Genomic DNA, 18,281 nt, shown 5'->3' on the forward strand with positions numbered 1-18,281 from the left:
TCTTTATCTTATTTTAAGTTATTGTCTGTATATGTTAGACTGAAAAGAGATGGTTTATCATTGCTCTTAATATAATCTGAAAATAAACCAATGTATAACATTTATAGCTGACCTGAAAATGTCCTGTATACCATCTTAGTGTTATTGGCATGAAGCCAATAGCATTTAAATAAAAAAATGAGCTATTTGACAATACTTTTTCTTATTTATTACTCCCTAAAGTCACAGTCTCCCCAGAGCCTCTGTGTGATTTAGTTATTCTAAATATTTAAATAAGAGCCCACTCCCAACCCTTCACATCAAGCACCAATACTAAGTGGAGTTTACAAGAGTCAGTGTCACAAAATTAATAAGGCATATTTTCTATGAATGGTTAACACTTAATTACGGTTTTAAGCAACTTCCACAAAGAATTTTATGCTGGCATCTTTGTGCAGATTGTGTACATGTAAATATTTTTGACATTTCAAGAGTTATGTTTTCAAGATCTCATAAATTGTATTTATATTATATTGAAAATTTTAATTTAAATAATATTACATATATACTAGATTCAAGTTACTGTGAAATAAATTTATAGATAGATCTTTCCTGCCCACTAGGAGCTTCCTTCCTATGTAAAATAATGTGGACAATAATACAAATAAATTTGTTTTTAACAAACTCTTTTAAGCACATGGAATTCTCTTGTATTATTTATTATTTCAAATTTTCTTTCTCTTAATCACTATGGAATAGTTATGTTGTTTTTGTTATCAACTATATTTCAAAAATCCAGACTCATGTTCACTTAAACAGGTAACTGATGTTGACACCATTGTTGTTCTTTAATTATGGGCATAAATAAGTAGGAAATCCTTTATAGTAGCTCCTTCCTAAATATAATTTATATTCAACTGTTGGTTTATTCCCTTTCCTTTAGAATTAGATCTTTTTCTCACTAATCTCTTGAGTTGACACAGATAATTATAACATATGTTCCATCACTGACTAGTCCAGTTTAAAGAATAATAGAAAATGTGAGTTCAAATATTCTTGAGCTATTTGTAAGTTAGTCCTTGTGATCACATTTTGGGGCTCAGTAAAACCATTTCTTTGCAACTTAGATAAAGCCAGACCTATGAAATTCAGAAGGAAAATTCAAGCTGAAGGTTCCTATATAAAATAATCCAAAAGGACAAATTTTAATGCATATATTGCCAAGTATCAACTCTCCAAACCTCACAATAAGGCATAGATAGTTGCATGAACTTAGTCTATTTGAGGACTTAGTATCTTCAAATTGATCGCAAACAGTTTAAGAGCGTGGGCTTAAATGAATCTATCTTCACTTTATATATGTCAAATTATTCTTTTTAAATATTTATTTTCAGCCTACCCCTCTTGTATTCCCATGGAAGGAGCTGAGTATATTTAATATTAGGAGCACATCCAGAAGTCTTTGAAGAGGGGGATGGCTCTTCATATTCATGAAGCTTGCATACTTCTGTTGGTCATCCCTGGATTGGTCACCTCTGCTGCTATCAGTCATGAAGACTATCCTGCTGATGAAGGTGACCAGATCTCCAGTAATGACAATCTGATCTTTGATGACTATCGAGGGAAAGGGTGTGTCGATGACAGCGGCTTTGTATACAAGTTGGGAGAACGATTTTTCCCTGGGCATTCCAACTGTCCGTGTGTCTGTGCTCTAGATGGACCTGTTTGCGACCAACCAGAATGCCCTAAAATTCACCCAAAGTGTACTAAAGTGGAACACAATGGATGCTGTCCTGAGTGCAAAGAAGTAAAAAACTTCTGTGAATATCACGGGAAAAATTACAAAATCTTGGAGGAATTTAAGGTATGCGTTTCCCTCCATATTTATTGAAATATCAACTTTTCATACCACGTGCTTAGTACATTGCTACATTAAAGTCAGAGTTGGAAAAATGTACTTTAAAATTTCCCTTTAAATTATACAATTTGATTCTAATTACCATAAGTAGCACCATGGTCAACAAATGGCCAATTGGTTTGTTGATCATATTTGTTAAGTTGCACAATAACCTTTATTTTTTTTCCCAGAAGTATTTGGGGCATACCTAACACCTTTTATTTTTGCCCTTAAACATTTCTTCTCTGTTATTACAAAATATGTTTTCTGATGGGAACAATTTTGTGTATAGTGTATGTGTCTCCTAAATTAATTTTTTAATTGTGTCAGTTTTGTGTGTTGCTTATTAGCCTGTATTTGAAGTCATTTAACAATATAGTCTAGAATTATTTGTTTATTGTGTGGAAAAGCTACAGAGATACACTTCTTAGCTGTGGTCCTCATATTAAGAAAATGCATTGGGCCTACTTGTTGTCAAGCAAGATCCCCATTCTGTTCTCTGCTCGCTGGATTTTTTGCTTTCAGGATTCCACAGAGAACTGAATTTTTATCACAATCCATGTAAAGAGTAGTAAAAAAGACTGTAATTTTTTTCAGCCTACATGGTATTTTTTAGTTTTTCTTTTATGCTTGGGTCATATTTTCAAAGTAGCTTAGAGTTCATTTTTATCCCTTATTGAACTTTCTTTTCCCCAATGGCTAATTTTAATTGGGATATCCTACAAGCCTGATCTGAACCCTGAAGGTATGAATACATGAAAAATGTCCACCTTAAATGTAATGGCAGTTTGTGCCTGGAGTGTCTGTCATACTGATGGCTTTATATAAAATGTTCCCATTTCATCTAACCAAGTTCTGTGATGACGTGCTCAGAACCTTAGAGGTAAAAGCAGATATAGCTAGTTTTCAGTGTGGGTGTTTATGTATGAGAGAAGACATTTCCATTATTAGCACTGACCCAACTTCTCTCACCACAAGGGTCAAATGGTGCCAGAAATCAGTATGTAGAAAAAAGGTCTCAACTGATCATCATTAGCGTAATCTGTGTATTCATAGTTAATTGTATTTAGTTCATTATTAACCTGGAATGAACCAGGTTATGGGTTCAAGCCAGTTCTGATTTACCCAAGAATACCCAGTCATTGGAACTAGATTCCTTAGGACAAAAGGGAAATTTTAATTATGACATTCAACTTCCTTAGACATGTTATTCTCGACTTTTGTCTTTCGTGTATTATTTTATTGCACAAAATTAAGAAGTAAAAGCATGAGAGTCTAGTAAAAGTATCATTGTTGACACCAAATAATAGTTGAGATTAGAGTACATTTATTAATGGTTTTATGATCTCTAAAATATTGTATATATTTTGACATTACCTATTTTTAATGTCATCTTAATGGAAGTAAGTAGAAGTACTCAACACACTTGATTCTAGCAGTCATATCACCCTTTTCTAACCTGCATTTATATCTAGACTAGAATACAAAAGAGTATTGTAGGAACAGCATTTCATAACTAGCACAAATAAAAACATAAGTTTCTGAGATTTATATAATTTGGTAATCTGTATTTAATAAAGAAAATATTGTCTAACTTAACTCACTATTGAAAATGCTATAGTTTTCCCTCTATTTATTAGATTTTACTACAAAGATAATAACTATGTTACCATGTCAAACAATATAGACGTATTTAAAGAAAAAGTTAATAATTTCTGTACCCCTTCTAGTTATAACCCTACTATAATCTAATTAATCCCTACTACTTCTTTCCTAATGTATGATCCATTAACATGCACAGCTTTTTCACCTGGCTTTTTGTGTCATAAAATTTTTGATGTGATTTTTAAAATAATAGATATCACTTTTTTTAACAAGAATTTAGAGTCATAAAGAGTTTTAGAGACTATATAGGGCAAATGTGTCAGAATGAGAAACTGAGACCAAAAAAGGATAAATTACTTATCCAAAATTGTCAAGTTATTTACCTTAATTCTAAATGCTGCCATTCTAACATACTATATGATCTCTCAAAGCAGTTTGTCACTAAGGTCAGATAGACTTGGATTCAAATCCCAAATTCATCACTTGGATATAAATTTTTGAATGGAGTTCTTAAACTTTTTGATCCACAATGGTAATGACCATAAAATAGCCATTGTAATAATCACTTTCCTTAGGAGGAGAGGTTGGAAATTCTTAATAACATATAATTTCTCTGAAGTCACTAACCTTGTGATGACGAGTACACAATAGGTATTATATAAGTGATTGTCCCCTCCTTCTTAACTCTAATATCCAGGGATTTACTCTAAATTCTAAATTCCTCTATGGCTTTGCCTACATTTTATAATGAAAGTTCAACTTTAAAAGACTTTCAAATGAAGAATTCTCATACCTTTTTAAAATGTTCTACTTATCCCTATGAACCATATAACTCTAAGTAAATATTAGCCATAATCTGTCATCTTGATTCTCTTCCAACTCAGCTTGCAAGGAACAAGTCATTAATTATTAAAGATGCATAAAACTTTCATATAATAATGTTGATATATCAGTTAGGGAGGTTGTATTATGAGATATTCTTCACATAAATATATTCATCCAACAAGCATTTATCAGACCGTTCAGTAGATAAGATACTGTAGACGTACTTACAATTGAAAGTAGGATATCTAGAAACCAAAATCTCTGCTCACAAGAAAGACATGATCGATGTGAAGAGAGAAGGGGGAAAAAGCAGGTAAAAGTTAAGTATATGATTATGAAATCCCAATATAACTCCCAAGAGATTGTGATGGCAGAAGCTTATCAAAATAGTATGAGGCTTGGTTAAGCAAGAGATTTGTCTTCAGGATGCTAACCCTATACATCTTGTAGAGCTGCCTGTTCTTCAAGAAGTACTTGGAATTGATCTGGGAAGACTGAAATTCCAAAGACGAAACTGCCAGAGCAAAATCAGAGACTGGGATGAATACAATCTGCAAAGAGGAGGGAGATGGGTATAATTGGAAGCTAGATATGACTAAAATGCTATCCTAGTAAGAGGCAAATTCAGATATGTGTCGGTGGAGAGTGGATGGAAGGGCCTTGAATACTGGGCCAAAATATTTAGATTCATCTGAAGAATAATAGGAAATAAAATGCGGATTGTTCTGTACATAGATGACCTAGTTAAACATAAATAAAAATGAATGTCCTATATCCAAGCACAGAATTGAATAGAAGTAAAGAGAAATTAATAGTGGAGGAAGGAAGTCTGTTGCAGAAAAAAAGAGAATGAGGTGCACAAGCACAAAGACATTCAGGACAGTTTTCAGGGTAAAATCTAATTTCCCTGCTGTAGCCTAGATTCTACTCATCAACCTCTCCAAATCCCTCAAACTCTTGGTGGCTTTTCTTCCCTGTGTGTTTGCGCTGCTGTTCCACAGTATGGAACACTTTTTCAACATTGCTCCCTGTTTAAATCCTACTGGACCACTTCAAGGCTCCATTTAAATCTCACCTCAACTGGAAACCCCTCTCTGTCTGTCCTACCTCATATCTCCCACACTGTATCACTCCTTCCATATGTTCCCACGGCCTGCTATACACACCATCACTACAAGAACAGTAACTGTTGTCTGATACTGTGAAGAGCTTTATGTATATTATAACACATTTTATTTTACAATAACACTGTGAGAATTGTACTTTTATTAGCACTGTTTTACGGATAAGAAAACTGAAGCAGCAGAGTGTAAGTAACTTGTCCAAGACCATACAGCTGGAAAGAGGAAAAAGTAGGACTCCAAGCCAGGCAGCTTGACTGCAGAATCTAAGCTCCTCACCACTTCTAGTGATCTACCCCACAGCAATAATGTAATACATCACACTGCAATAATATTAAATCATGTAAAATATAATATGAAATAATATCATATGAAACCACTCGTCTCTTCCATTAGTCATTGAACCCTTCGAGGCTAGCGACACTGTTTTCTTTTTTCTTTTCCCCTCTATTCCCAACACCGTGTGAGCTACATAACAGTCATTTAATACCTTTTTTGATGAATAGCATACCAGGTCAAATTGTAATCACACCTATAGGATAAAGAAGTTAGAATTTCTTTAGAATGATTTAATTTCTGTTTATGTGTTGATCTCTTCATTTTAATTAAAGAAGCACTGAAAGTTGAGACAAAAAATGCTCTTTGGGCAGTTAAAATGGCACACATTGTTCTCTTATGATAAGAGTGCCTATTTTCGTCCTGCCTTTACTTTCTTCCTCTCTCAACCCCTTCCTCACCAAGGGTTGTCTTGGATTCTGTCTCCATCCCAGCATCGCAATGACTACCTAGTGTTTTAGCTGTACTGTCTCACCCTATGCAGCTGCAAATCATAGGTCACACTTCAATATTTTCTGATCACCAAATTCAAATGTAAATTGATCCACATGTGTCACCTGATAGGAAAACTGATGTCATTTATAAAGGTTGTGGGATTTTTGTGGGGTTTTTATTTCATTTACTGATGCAAGCTTTGAAAATGAATTTCTCTCTATTCTTTTTGAAAACTCTAAATTCTCCAGGGTTCTGGTAATATTGTATTAAGATAAAGGTCACTGTATAGTAGGTTCTCTCATCTTTCTTTTATGTGCACCCCGGCAATATGACACTGGAACCTACTTTTTGAGAAATAAAGCATATAAATAATACATTATAATAGCAGTTTCTACCAGAAAAAGTTTATTGGAAATGTAGGCTTAACTATCTTATGCTGAGTTTCTCAAAGGAAGAAATAATTTCTTATTTTGCTCAGTATTTTTATAACTCTGATTCTGCTAGAATTAGCTTTTTTGACCATTTCCTTATACTTTAAAACTTGTACTGATTTAGTTGAAGGTCATACACTGAAGGTTATACCACATGTAGCTGAAAGAAACCTTTCAGCTTTTGCATAGCTTGTTTTATTTTAAAGTGATTTTCTGCAGTCAATTCCCAGTGTCCCTAATTCAGGATTTGGATTTGCCCAAGATCAGTGCCCTGCTGACACTGACCTTTGTGTTTTTCCCACTATGGGCCAAAGACAGTGGACCAGGTCTCTGAATTCTATATTTGAAAGGTGCGGTGTGAATATTTTTTCAAGTCAAACGTCTTATGGGTTTGTTGTTGCTTTTATAAAAATGAGCATGTTTTCATGATGCCAAGTTTTTGCCCTGAATTTTATACTTAATATTTAAATCTCAAGAGAATAAAAGGGGACCCGCCTGGCCAACATGGTGAAACCCTGCCTCTACTAAAAATACAAAAATTAGCTGGGTGTGGTGGCGGGCACCTCTAGTCCCAGCTACTCGGGAGGCTGAGGCAGGAGAATCGCTTGAACCTGGGAGGTGGAGGCTGCAGTGAGCAGAGATTGCGCCACTGCACTCCAGCCTGGGCAACAGAAGGAGACTCTGTTCCAAAAAAAGAAATAAGAAAATTAAGCCGTGGGATTATTTTGCCAAGTCATCACACTCATAAAAATTGTTGATGCCAATTTGGATTTAGAATTGATTTGCCCTTTAATGGGTATATTCACACAGAGATAAAAATTTCAACCTTCTCATTAATAGATGCCACATTATTAATGTCCAATATTGTAAAATTAAATCTGTAAAAACGTTTGAGTGGGAAGAATTTTGGAATTCAGGTTTGGGAGAGTCATTTGATGTCTAGTTGTTTTTTTAATATGGAAAAGAAAATGGAAGGCAACAGGTTCTAGGAGCTGAGGACCAGACTTATGAAAGAACAGGGAAAACCAGAGGCTGTAGAGATATCTCAGTTGAGGGGACTAACAGGTAGGTAACACTTTGCACAGCACAATTCACTGCCCCTTGCCTACTTACCCACCTGCCATTGCACGAGTGTCTATGAAAAGCACAGGAACTAAGTCAGATGTTTACACAAGGCAAAGGAGTACAAAAAGCATATATATGAAGGATGAAGCCTGTATTTATTTTAATAACAGAGAAATCAGTGGATTATGAGAATAGAGGTGCAGTTTTTAAAGAGTTTTATACAAAAGAGGGTTTTCATTTCTCAACAAATGGGTAGTGGAGTCACCAGGGGCATTTTTAAGATACTATCCCAAGAAAGAACTAGAAAGCATCATGATTTTATGTGGCAAAGATAATTGGGGATCTTTGTAGAGAGGTTGAGAAGATTAATTCCATAATTATTGTCTCTGCAAAATGCAGTTTCTGTTTTGCAGATCATGTTGTGGCTTTTAACATTAAAATGGCTTTGAGTGAGTTAAAAGGAATGCCTTCCCCTTTCAAGTTGCTACAAAATAACAGTGATTGAGACCTTACTGTTGCTTATCTGAGGCTCAGCCTCAGCATGCAGAATGAGTGGGTTCAAAGTGGATATTCTCAATGGGGGATTCCCATCTTCGTAAGTAACTGGGGAACCTTTACGTAATTTTTATACTCTTTGAGTAATTTCATTCCAGAGATTAGAAGTCAATTTTATTAAAAAATTTATAATGTTCACTGCACACTTTTTGCACCCACAAAAGTACACTAAAAGTTTTTTGCACTCACAGAAGTACATGAAATCTAGGAAAAAATCTACTTTTAAAATAATTTTTCTTAAAAAATTGCATTGATAATTGAGTGTTATCCTTTTGATATTAAGTACTTTCTAAAAGAGAGTAGAATTATAAGAATAAATGGCTTCCAAATTAATTCCCAAAGGAGTGAATTAGCTCATTGACAGTCAGAACTACAGTCTCTTACTTTACATTTTAAGAGAATTGATGGTCAGCTAGCCCTTTTGTTAGTTATATATAGCAGTAGTTTTTCATACTCACTTACCAATATTTATTGCTGTCCTTCATATTGGAAGATGCCGCTGTTAATGGTGATAACTGTGTGACAAGCATGACTACCGAGATTTGTGACTGGGCTTCTGTGCCGTGTGCACATTGGGAGATCGGCGTTGATTTGCAGCCACATCTGAGATTTGCGGAGCTTGTCACTGTTAGTGACTACCCCAGACTTGAGGTCAGTCATCAGTAGTTTACAGACATGATTGCCCATTCCTTACTGACTCACCCACATTGAGAGAAGATGAAGCTGAAAAAAAGAATGACCTGGTAGTCTCCCTTCCAGATTTTAACTCCAACTGTACAAGGTTTTGGATATGTTTAAAAAAATTGCCTATTTTTAATTGTTTCTCCTCACCAAAAGACAGAATTGGTTAATCGGGTGATATTAACAAGCATAATTTTTTTCTATTTCCTACATCTTATTTCATAACACAGGCCTACATATCTTTGGCAAATTTTGCAGATTAATTTATAATCTATGTAATCTAGATTTTAATTGCTCCATACATGCATTAATTTGTGTGTGTGTGTGTGTGTGTGTGTGTGTGTGTGTGTGTGTGAAACTGGAAGGAGCAAGAGTGTTCTTACTTTAAGAAAATCTTGTTTTAAGATATTAAATCTTTTGTTCCTTCTTCTTAATCGCCATGAACATATTTTCACTTTGTTTTGTTATCCTGCATCTTGATTTATACATCAGGCACTGTGTTTTATGAAGGACAGCACAAGAAAAACCTATCGGTGTATTTTTTAGTTGTCTTTTAGGGAAGCGTTTGAAACAAATAACTAAGAGGAGAGTTGAAGTGATCAATGTCTTTGCTTTCTCAAACAATAGGCATTATTAATTGGGAACTGGCTTATTTTAGAGTCTGTACTTTGGGTTTTATCATCACTACTGATTAGCATCAGTAATTTCAGTCTAACACACTTCCATTGTTGATTTCCTTGCCTCTAGCCTGCTGTAGAGTATATCACAATAAAGCCATCTTTGCAAAGATTTAATGACATCATGGAAAGACTGAATAAAGTACTAAAGTGACAAGAAAGATCATTCAGCTCCTGAAAAAGTTTTCAGATGACATTATTCTATGGCTGTATAAAGTTGTCTACAGGGTATAAACATGCACTGAACACAACTCTTAATTTTCCCATTATGTCACATAACCATGAACAAAACTCGATATACGTTTATTCTGGCTACAGAATTGATACAATAATGAGACCATATATATCTTATGAAGAATAAATAGTATTGAAGATTTGAAGATTATAATATTACATATCAATTTGTAACAATTACCAAAGCTCAGAAGGTTTTTTTAAATTAAACATTATTGGGTTGGGATTTTGAAATAATTTTTGTTTTAGTATTTACCTTTCACTACCATTGTTACATCTTGGTTTGGGATTTTATTTCTAGTATCTGCATTTATATAAATTTTTGTTTGTAAAAAGGCAGGCATTATGGTTTCTTTTTTATAGTCTAGGTCCTTTCTACTTTTGAGCGCTGACCATAGAATTTTAGATCTAAAACAGAACTTTGAAATTATTTTATCTAACTCCCTTATTTTAGAGGTGATAAAAGAAAGACTAACAGAAACTTAGTGATAACACACTTCCATTGTGCCAAATAATGGCACAGCTCATTATTTGCAAAAGCAGTATTAATATGTCACTTTCCTGTGATCTTTTTTCTATATTTTACTACCGTCAGGTTTAACAGAAAAATACCAGCTCATTTGCATCTTCTTTTCCAATAAATATGTTGGATTCAATGATTTATCTCAGCCAATTGTCTACAGAAATGTGATATCAGGACCTATCACCATGACAACACAGAGTTACAAGTAGACAAGAACAATAAAATATTGGCACATCAAAAATCAGTCTTTGATACAGATTGAGTACAATTTGTGAAACTAGCCTAAGTTTCCAAAGGCTGTAATAAAAATGGGGCCCATTGTCTAAAACAGAAAAATTATGTAATTAAACCAAACAATATAGGCCAAAATAAAATTAAAATATATTACATTAAACATTACCTATTTATTTTCACTGAGACTACTTTATACTTGGATGTAACAAAGGAGCAAAATTAGCTGTGCTTTCTCATGCATTTTGATGGTTTTAGAAAATGAGGACCCATTTTTTTTTTCACTTAGCAAACTCTCACCTCTCACTAGATGGCAGGAATGGAGTATGCAAAATAGATGGTATATGCAAAAATCTCTAATTCTGTGGCATTAGAACAACAACAACAACAAAAATCTCTAAACTGGCTGATGATCAATATCACCTAAGGAAGGACTGTTGCAAAAATTCAGATTCCTTGACCTTTCCATCTTAAATTCCAATTTACATCATTTAAATCTATGTTATTCTAAAGTTTCTCAGATTATTATAATTCTCAGTAGGGTATGGGAATCACTGCTATAATTCAGCCTTTTCTAGATTGTTTTCTAAGGAATACTAGCATCCTGTGTGATTGTTCATAAGGATTTCAGTTATTTTTCATGGTCAAATAAATTTGAGAAATGATGCATCCTTTAACCTCTCTTGGAAATGAGCAGTACACGTTAGTATACTGAGACTACTTGAGCATATTGGAAGGTAGGTTTGTTTGAGAGTTAGTATGTATAGTTCAACAGCTGAGAGCTCAAAAGTGTGGTGAAAATTGGATTTTAAAGCTGGCCCTACCACTTACCAGCCAACTGACCTAGGCACACATTACTTCACCTCTTTCTCTATGTACACATCTATAAAAGAGAGATAATAGTAGACAGTACTTGGCATGCACCACGTGATTTATAAAAGCTACCTGATATTTTTACTATGATTACTATTAATACTAAACTGTATTTCATCCAGAATTTCACAAATTTGTGTGACAGTAGAACATTTTTTTTCTCAGAACATTTATTAACATCTTAAATTTCACAAAAGTTCAATGAAACACAGTTTAAGAAATATTTTGCTAATGATTCAAGATAGGCTAATTCCTTTGACTTTTATGAGCAGTTAATGATGAAAATCTATTTTTTCTCAGCTTATCTTTTAATATTTTGTTCTTTGTAAAGTTCCCAAAATTGTATTTAATGCGATTATTTATGGAAATTTATTAATTTGTGTTACAAAAGACAATTTAGTTGAAAAATGACTTTTAAAAAAATAGTGGTAATATCAACTACAAGTAATGGATTCTCTAAGACAAGAGTCAACACACTATGCTCCATGAGCCAGATCCAGTTCACAATCCATTTTATTAATAAAGCTTTATTAAAACACAGCCATGCTCATTCACTTACATATTGTCTATGGTTGCTTTTAGAATATTCCAGGCACTGTATGACCCACAAAATCTAAAATATTTACTATTTGGCCTTCTATAGAAAAGGTTTGCTGATCCTTGCCTAATCTGGAATCAGATATTCTTCCCTTTCTACTTCTCTCAAACTGTGCTGTCACCAAATCCTTCTAACTTGCACTCTTGAAGGTTACAGCCATTTGGGTACTGCTGGATATCAGTTCTCTTTAATCAGTGCGTGGTCTCAGGGATCTCTTTTCACACAAGTAAATTTCAAAAAGCCTGTAGATTTGCCTATTTTAAATGTATACATACTTAACAGCAGGCATGTTCAATCCTATTTCTCTGCATTCCTGACTCAAAAGAGCACAGCTTTGCTCTTTGCACTGATGTATCATAACTTAATAATTTTCCATTTACTGAAAATTCTCAAATAAAACAGATAAAGATTAATTTTTTATCTTTTTATATCCCATGTGTTCTCTTTTGATAAGTCAAAAAGTTATCTTTAATTTAATATAATAGATATATTTAGGATTATATTAAGTGAAAACATGTATACATTATTTCTGCTTACTTAGGTACTCAGTCCATTATTGCGTTTGTAAAATCAGCTTACATACACAATCCATAGTTTGATCCCATTAAATAAATATCCTTTTCATATAGAGAAGCGGTAGATCTTGTGGGCTATACCAAAATATAGAAGACAGAAATCTGACCCTCAAGGTGCGCCTGGTCTATCTAAAGGAATAATACAGGTACCACTGATGACAAGTAGCTTATGATGACTGCTCTAGGAACTCAGATGAAGAAAGAATTCAGACCGGGCATGGTGGCTCACCCCTGTAAAACCAGCACTTTGGGAGGCTGAGGCGGGCAGATCACCTGAGGTCAGGAGTTCAAGACCAGCCTGGCCAACATGGTGAAACCCCGTCTCTACTAAAAATACAAAGATTAGCCTGGCATGATGGTGGGTGCCCATAGTCCCAGCTACTTGGGAGGCTGAGGCAGGAGAATCGCTTGAACCCAGGAGGTGGAAGTTTCAGTGAGCCGAGTTCTGGCCATTGCACACCAGCCTGGGTGATAGAGTGAGGCTTCGTCTCAAAAAAAAAAAAAAAAAAGTAATTCAGTCTGAAGAACTAAAGGAAGATATGCTAAGAGTGGGGGTTGCAATGCATTAAAAGCAGTTTAGACAAAATTGGAAAGTTTGCAAACATAAAGGCAAAGCTTATTCAGAGAAATGGTGTCAAGCCGAGTGACAAGAGCATAGGGTATACAGAGTTAGAAATAACAGTGAGGCGGGAGCATGGGACCAATTCACAGCATGAATGCTAGGCTAAGGAGCTTGGGTCAAAGTCTGAACTGAGTAGACAGCCACCAAAGGGCTTAGATCAAAGAAGCAACAAAACTAGATTTGTGCCTAAAACAAATACCAATAATAGTTGGCAATTTCATTAAGTATCTTGCACATGCATTTCCTTATTAAATTATTGAATCCTAAAATATTTTCACTCCCATTTCACAAATGAGAAAACCAAGATTCAGAGAAATCTGTGCTTTTGTCCTTGTCATATAAATGGAGATTATCAAACTTGGCAAATCAAAAAAGTTCTCCTAACTCTAACTCTAGGGTTTTCTCTCATATCTTACCAGCTTTGATTAATTCACTATGAACATTATGCAAGTAATGTGGTAGAGATAGTGTAGTTTTCATTTTGGGTGTATATATTTCCTATAGTGTTGAATGTGTTCAATTATAAGTCTATTTCATGTTTAGTCACCTCTTTTTCACAGAAATGTGGCACATTGCTAACATGAGGAAAATTCTTTTCCTGCTTTATAGGGCTTGACTGGTTTCATTTTAAAAAGCTCCCACTGTCAAAAGAAGTATGCTTCTAAGGCACATTCCTATCCATTTAAAAAACAAACTGCATTCTGAATGCAGTGAGGATTGGCCAGGATTATTTTTGCCAATTTAGAGATTAAAAACAAAATTCTAAACCAGTGAAATATAAATTTTTAAAAAAGAAAATGCAAAACTTGTTAATGATTCTTGCAGTCTTAGAAATGCACACTCTCTAATACTTCACTTATTTTCACACGTTAGCTTTATTGCTCTCTCCTACATATGACAGAGAAAAAAACAAAATTGTTCAGTGTAACTTTAATTTTCCCCCAACATTAAAAATAAAATCCTGCTAAAATTGCAAACCTTTGACTGCTGAGATGTGGAAAGCTTCATTAGAGACAAAAAGGAGAATCAGAGAATTTTTCTTTTGTTAATGAGACTCTAGGACATTCACATTGAAACTAAAAGATACTTAAATCAAGACTCCAAAAACTGTGAGCTAAAGTTACCCTGTTAAAAATCTGTTTTTGGCAAGAATCTGATTAAAGATTGAAGTTTCATCTCTGTAAATAAGAATCTAATTAACTATCTAAAAATACTGTCCAATGCCATTCTCAATCGAACCACAATTTGAGTGCAAACATTGTTGTGTTTTAGAGATGTAACACAGATTGCTTTCAAAACTCTGAAAGATGTACAATTGTCCCTAGGTATACACACACAGAGGATTGGTTCCAAATCCTCTCCAGTACCAAAATCTGCAAATACTCTGTAAAACTGTAAGATACAAATTTCTTACATAAAATGGATTAGTATTTGCATATAGCCTATGCACATTCTCCCATACACTTTAAACTATTTCTAGATTACTTATAATTTCAAATACAATGTAAATGCTGTGTAATAGTTCATTGTACTGTATTGTTTAGTAATAATGGTAAGAAAAATAGTCTGTAAATGTTTAGTACAGAACACCATCCATTTCCTTTCCAATACAGTATTTTTGATTCACAGTGGGTTGAATCCATGGATATGAAACCCACGGATATGAAGGGCTGACTGTATGTTTTACAAATTCAACATTTCAAATAATTCATAATGAATGTCATTATGCCATAATTTAATAAAAATAAGTTATAACTAATATGCTCCCTTGAGGAATACACAGCCATTGCAAATGGACAAAGAGTGGGGAAGGAAACTCTGACGAAGTTGAAAGCTATGATGGCAATCATAGTCATGTAATCAATGCCATATCGTTTACATGTGCTTTCACATATTATATAGTTTAGTCTCAAAACAATCCAATGAGAAAATTAGAGCACTCTTAATATTTTATTATTAGCTCCATCTTACAAGCGAAAAACCCAGGCTCAAGAGGTTTAAGTAACCTGTCCAAGGTAGAACAGCAAGCTACATTTCATGCCAGGATTTCAGCTGCAAATGTGCTTATTTCACATTATCATATAGCCAAGTTCCACTGGGTGATAGCACTAACAATTTTTATACATGGTTACAAAATTATCACTGCTTCTGCCATACCTTGTCCCAAAGTTATACACTAAAGTAGAGAGGTTTATCGAGAAAGTACTCAGTCAAGATTTTTTAAATTAAAATATGCTTTCATGTTACTGCCCATAAGCCATCTCAATATATTTTTGTGGAATGAGATAAGCTATGAACTAAGCATCAAATAATGAACTATCAAATTCAGTAGGAAATTACTGTTTGGACTTTAGAAATATATTTCAATACCAGCAGTGATAAAGCACTTGTTATTATTATATTTTAATTACTCTTTCTTCATAACCTGTCAAAGTATGACATCAGCAAATATAAAATGAAGAAAAAATTTCAATTTTTTGAAAATCTTTGCACACAGACAGTGGCAAAAAAAAAAAAAAAAAAGGAGTTCCTGAGAAATAATCTGATTGGCACTTCCAATACAAATGGGTTTGGTTGTTCCAGGGTGATAACTCCCATCCCTTAGACCCTAAAAGGTCTTAAATTCAGTGTCATCCACACACGTTTAGCAGGCTGAGTTATGGCTCTTTCTCTTTTCTGTTATCACTTCCTTTCAATGTTTTCTGCAGAATAGGCCAGGTCATATTCATCTCCTATGATTCTTTCAGGCTGTAGAATTCTCCTAGTGATGTACTCTTCTCCAACCATATGTGACCTTGCTTTATTGCTGTTGTAGATGACTGATTCTTTGTCTGATATCAACAATCTCTCCTTTCCAGTGTCAACAGAAAAGTTTTGAAGTTATGCAGTTGCTCACTTTTTTCCTGTTGCATAAACGGGCGATAAATGTAGCACCTTCAGCATGAAAATACATGGGTTCTGCTTACAGTACTCAGTTGCTTTGTCAAGGATGTTTTTTATACCAAAGCCAACTGTCAATCCAGCTTGTCAGTGAAGGACTAAGGACGGCTGCTTTTCCTGAGTATTTCACAAGTATAGGTGTGATACTTCATCAAAACCTCGATTTTATATTAAATCCTCAAGTTTTTGTCTATATGTCTGGGCCCTCCTTTGATTATCATAAAGGCAGCTAAATTATCTTTTTCCTCTCTTAAATATACCCTGATATTTCCTTGATAAGCATACTGTGCCTACTTTAAAAAAAATGCACCTTTGATTGCAAATAAACAGATATTATTGCTTACATTCTCCTTACCTATATTTTTTAAAATTTACATTTATATGTTTTCTTCATATTTCGGAAAAAGCTGCATTTTATTGTCATGAGACTCCTTGAAAATGTTGAGGAAAAATATCGGTTCTTCACACCATCAGTTTGTTGGTATAGGCAGAATAAAATTATAGGGTTACCTGCCCTTAAATATATACTAAAGTATATTTTTAAAACTTTACAAAAAATTTTTTATTTTATTTTTTATTATTATTTTTCTTTTGAAATGGAATCTTGCTCTGTTGTCCAGGCTGGAGTGCAATGGTGCAATCTTGGCTCACTGCAACCTCCGCCTCCTGGGTTCAAGCAATTCTACTGCCTCAGCCTTCTGAGTAGCTGGGACTACAGGCACCTGCCACCACGCCTGGCTAATTTTTGTATTTTTAGTACAGGTGGGGTTTCACCATGTTGGCCAGGCTAGTCTCAAAATCCTGACCTCGTGTGCTGCACCTGCCTCGGCCTCCCAAATTGCTGGGATTACAAGCGTGAGCCACCGTGCCTGGCCAGGAAGAAAATAATTTTAGGAAAAAAAAAATAGAACATTGATAAAATGTCACTGTTGTGTAGCAACAATGGCAATTTCAAGAATGAGCAAACTTTTTTTTACTTGATAATTAATAATTACAACTGGGTACTTCATCAGTTGTTTTCCAATCTTCTAATATTTTACTTTAGCTCAGAGTGCATGCAAATAAAAATACAAAGATTAAATCCAGTGGCTAGGTTTTCTATTATAATAGTACCGCCAGTTATTCTTACAGAAAAGGTATTTGTTTTTTAAAAACATCAAAATATGTGTTTACAAATATTTCAACTCTTCTTCTAGATTGCATTTATTGGAGTAGGAGAGATATATAGTTCATCTCGATATACCTTATATACACTACTTTGTATACAATGTATGTTTAATGAATATGCTGAATATTTTTTTTAAAATTAGACATCATATTTCTGAATTGTAGTTTATTACCTACCTAGTTTATTATATCTACATGGGCAAAGCTATGTGCACTCCATAATCACTTCACTAAAATGCTTATGTTTTCAACAAAAATGAAATGTTTTTTGATAGACATGCTGAAAAAATATACTCCAGAATGTATTATCAAAATACAAACTCCACCAGAAAAAGCCAGGGCAGCTACTACTTAACTCGTAATGCAGATAATAATACCACGATATACATTTGCTGAGTAACTGAGATGGTTATTTTAAAAAACTCTGTGCATCTGTTTTTTTTATATGCTTCCTCAGTATTAAAATTCTTAAAGAAGTTTCAGCTTGATGTCCATAATTTGATGAGTTACAACCTCAGTGTTCCAAATATGCTCCAATCAATAGAGCAGATCGCTGAAGAGGTCATCACAATCTCATAAGACCAGGAACACTGAGGAGCATTTTAATCAGTGATGCTATGGGTCATCTTTTAGACAATTGTGAATTTTGGTTAAAACCCATTGGATCAGTTGATTATTAGGTGACACCTGTTGCATGCAAATTACTGGCTCCGGGAGTGGCAGTGGATGCTAAATACTTTTGCACTTTGTAATTTAATGTATATTTTAATGAAGTGAACAGTGAGATTCCTGACAGGCATCAGCAACTTTGAAATAGAGTCTTCCAAATTTTCATACAGTTTGAAAGTAATGAGATTTGTTCCTTAAAGTGATAAAATTTATGCCATAAATTATCTCTAAAAGAAGAGTGC

At 34.2% G+C, this 18,281-nt stretch overlaps 1 protein-coding gene across 4 annotated transcripts in view; it reads left to right on the forward strand.

Annotated features, from left to right (window-relative positions):
- Window positions 1-18,281, forward strand: part of VWC2L (von Willebrand factor C domain containing 2 like) — a 174,175-nt gene that overhangs the window by 2,120 nt on the left and 153,774 nt on the right. For all 4 annotated transcript variants that reach the window (XR_004670311.2, XM_024927959.5, XM_003812513.6 and 1 more), the window contains exon 2: window positions 1,374-1,843. Coding sequence is in view for 3 of the 4 variants with exons in the window: in XM_024927959.5 (XP_024783727.1) it covers window positions 1,454-1,843 (390 nt within the window). In the remaining variant the exon portion in view is untranslated. The remainder of the gene's footprint in view (window positions 1-1,373; window positions 1,844-18,281) is intronic.

This window comes from Pan paniscus, chromosome 13 (genome assembly GCF_029289425.2).
Source record: "Pan paniscus chromosome 13, NHGRI_mPanPan1-v2.0_pri, whole genome shotgun sequence".
In the NCBI taxonomy this organism is placed as follows: domain Eukaryota; kingdom Metazoa; phylum Chordata; class Mammalia; order Primates; family Hominidae; genus Pan; species Pan paniscus.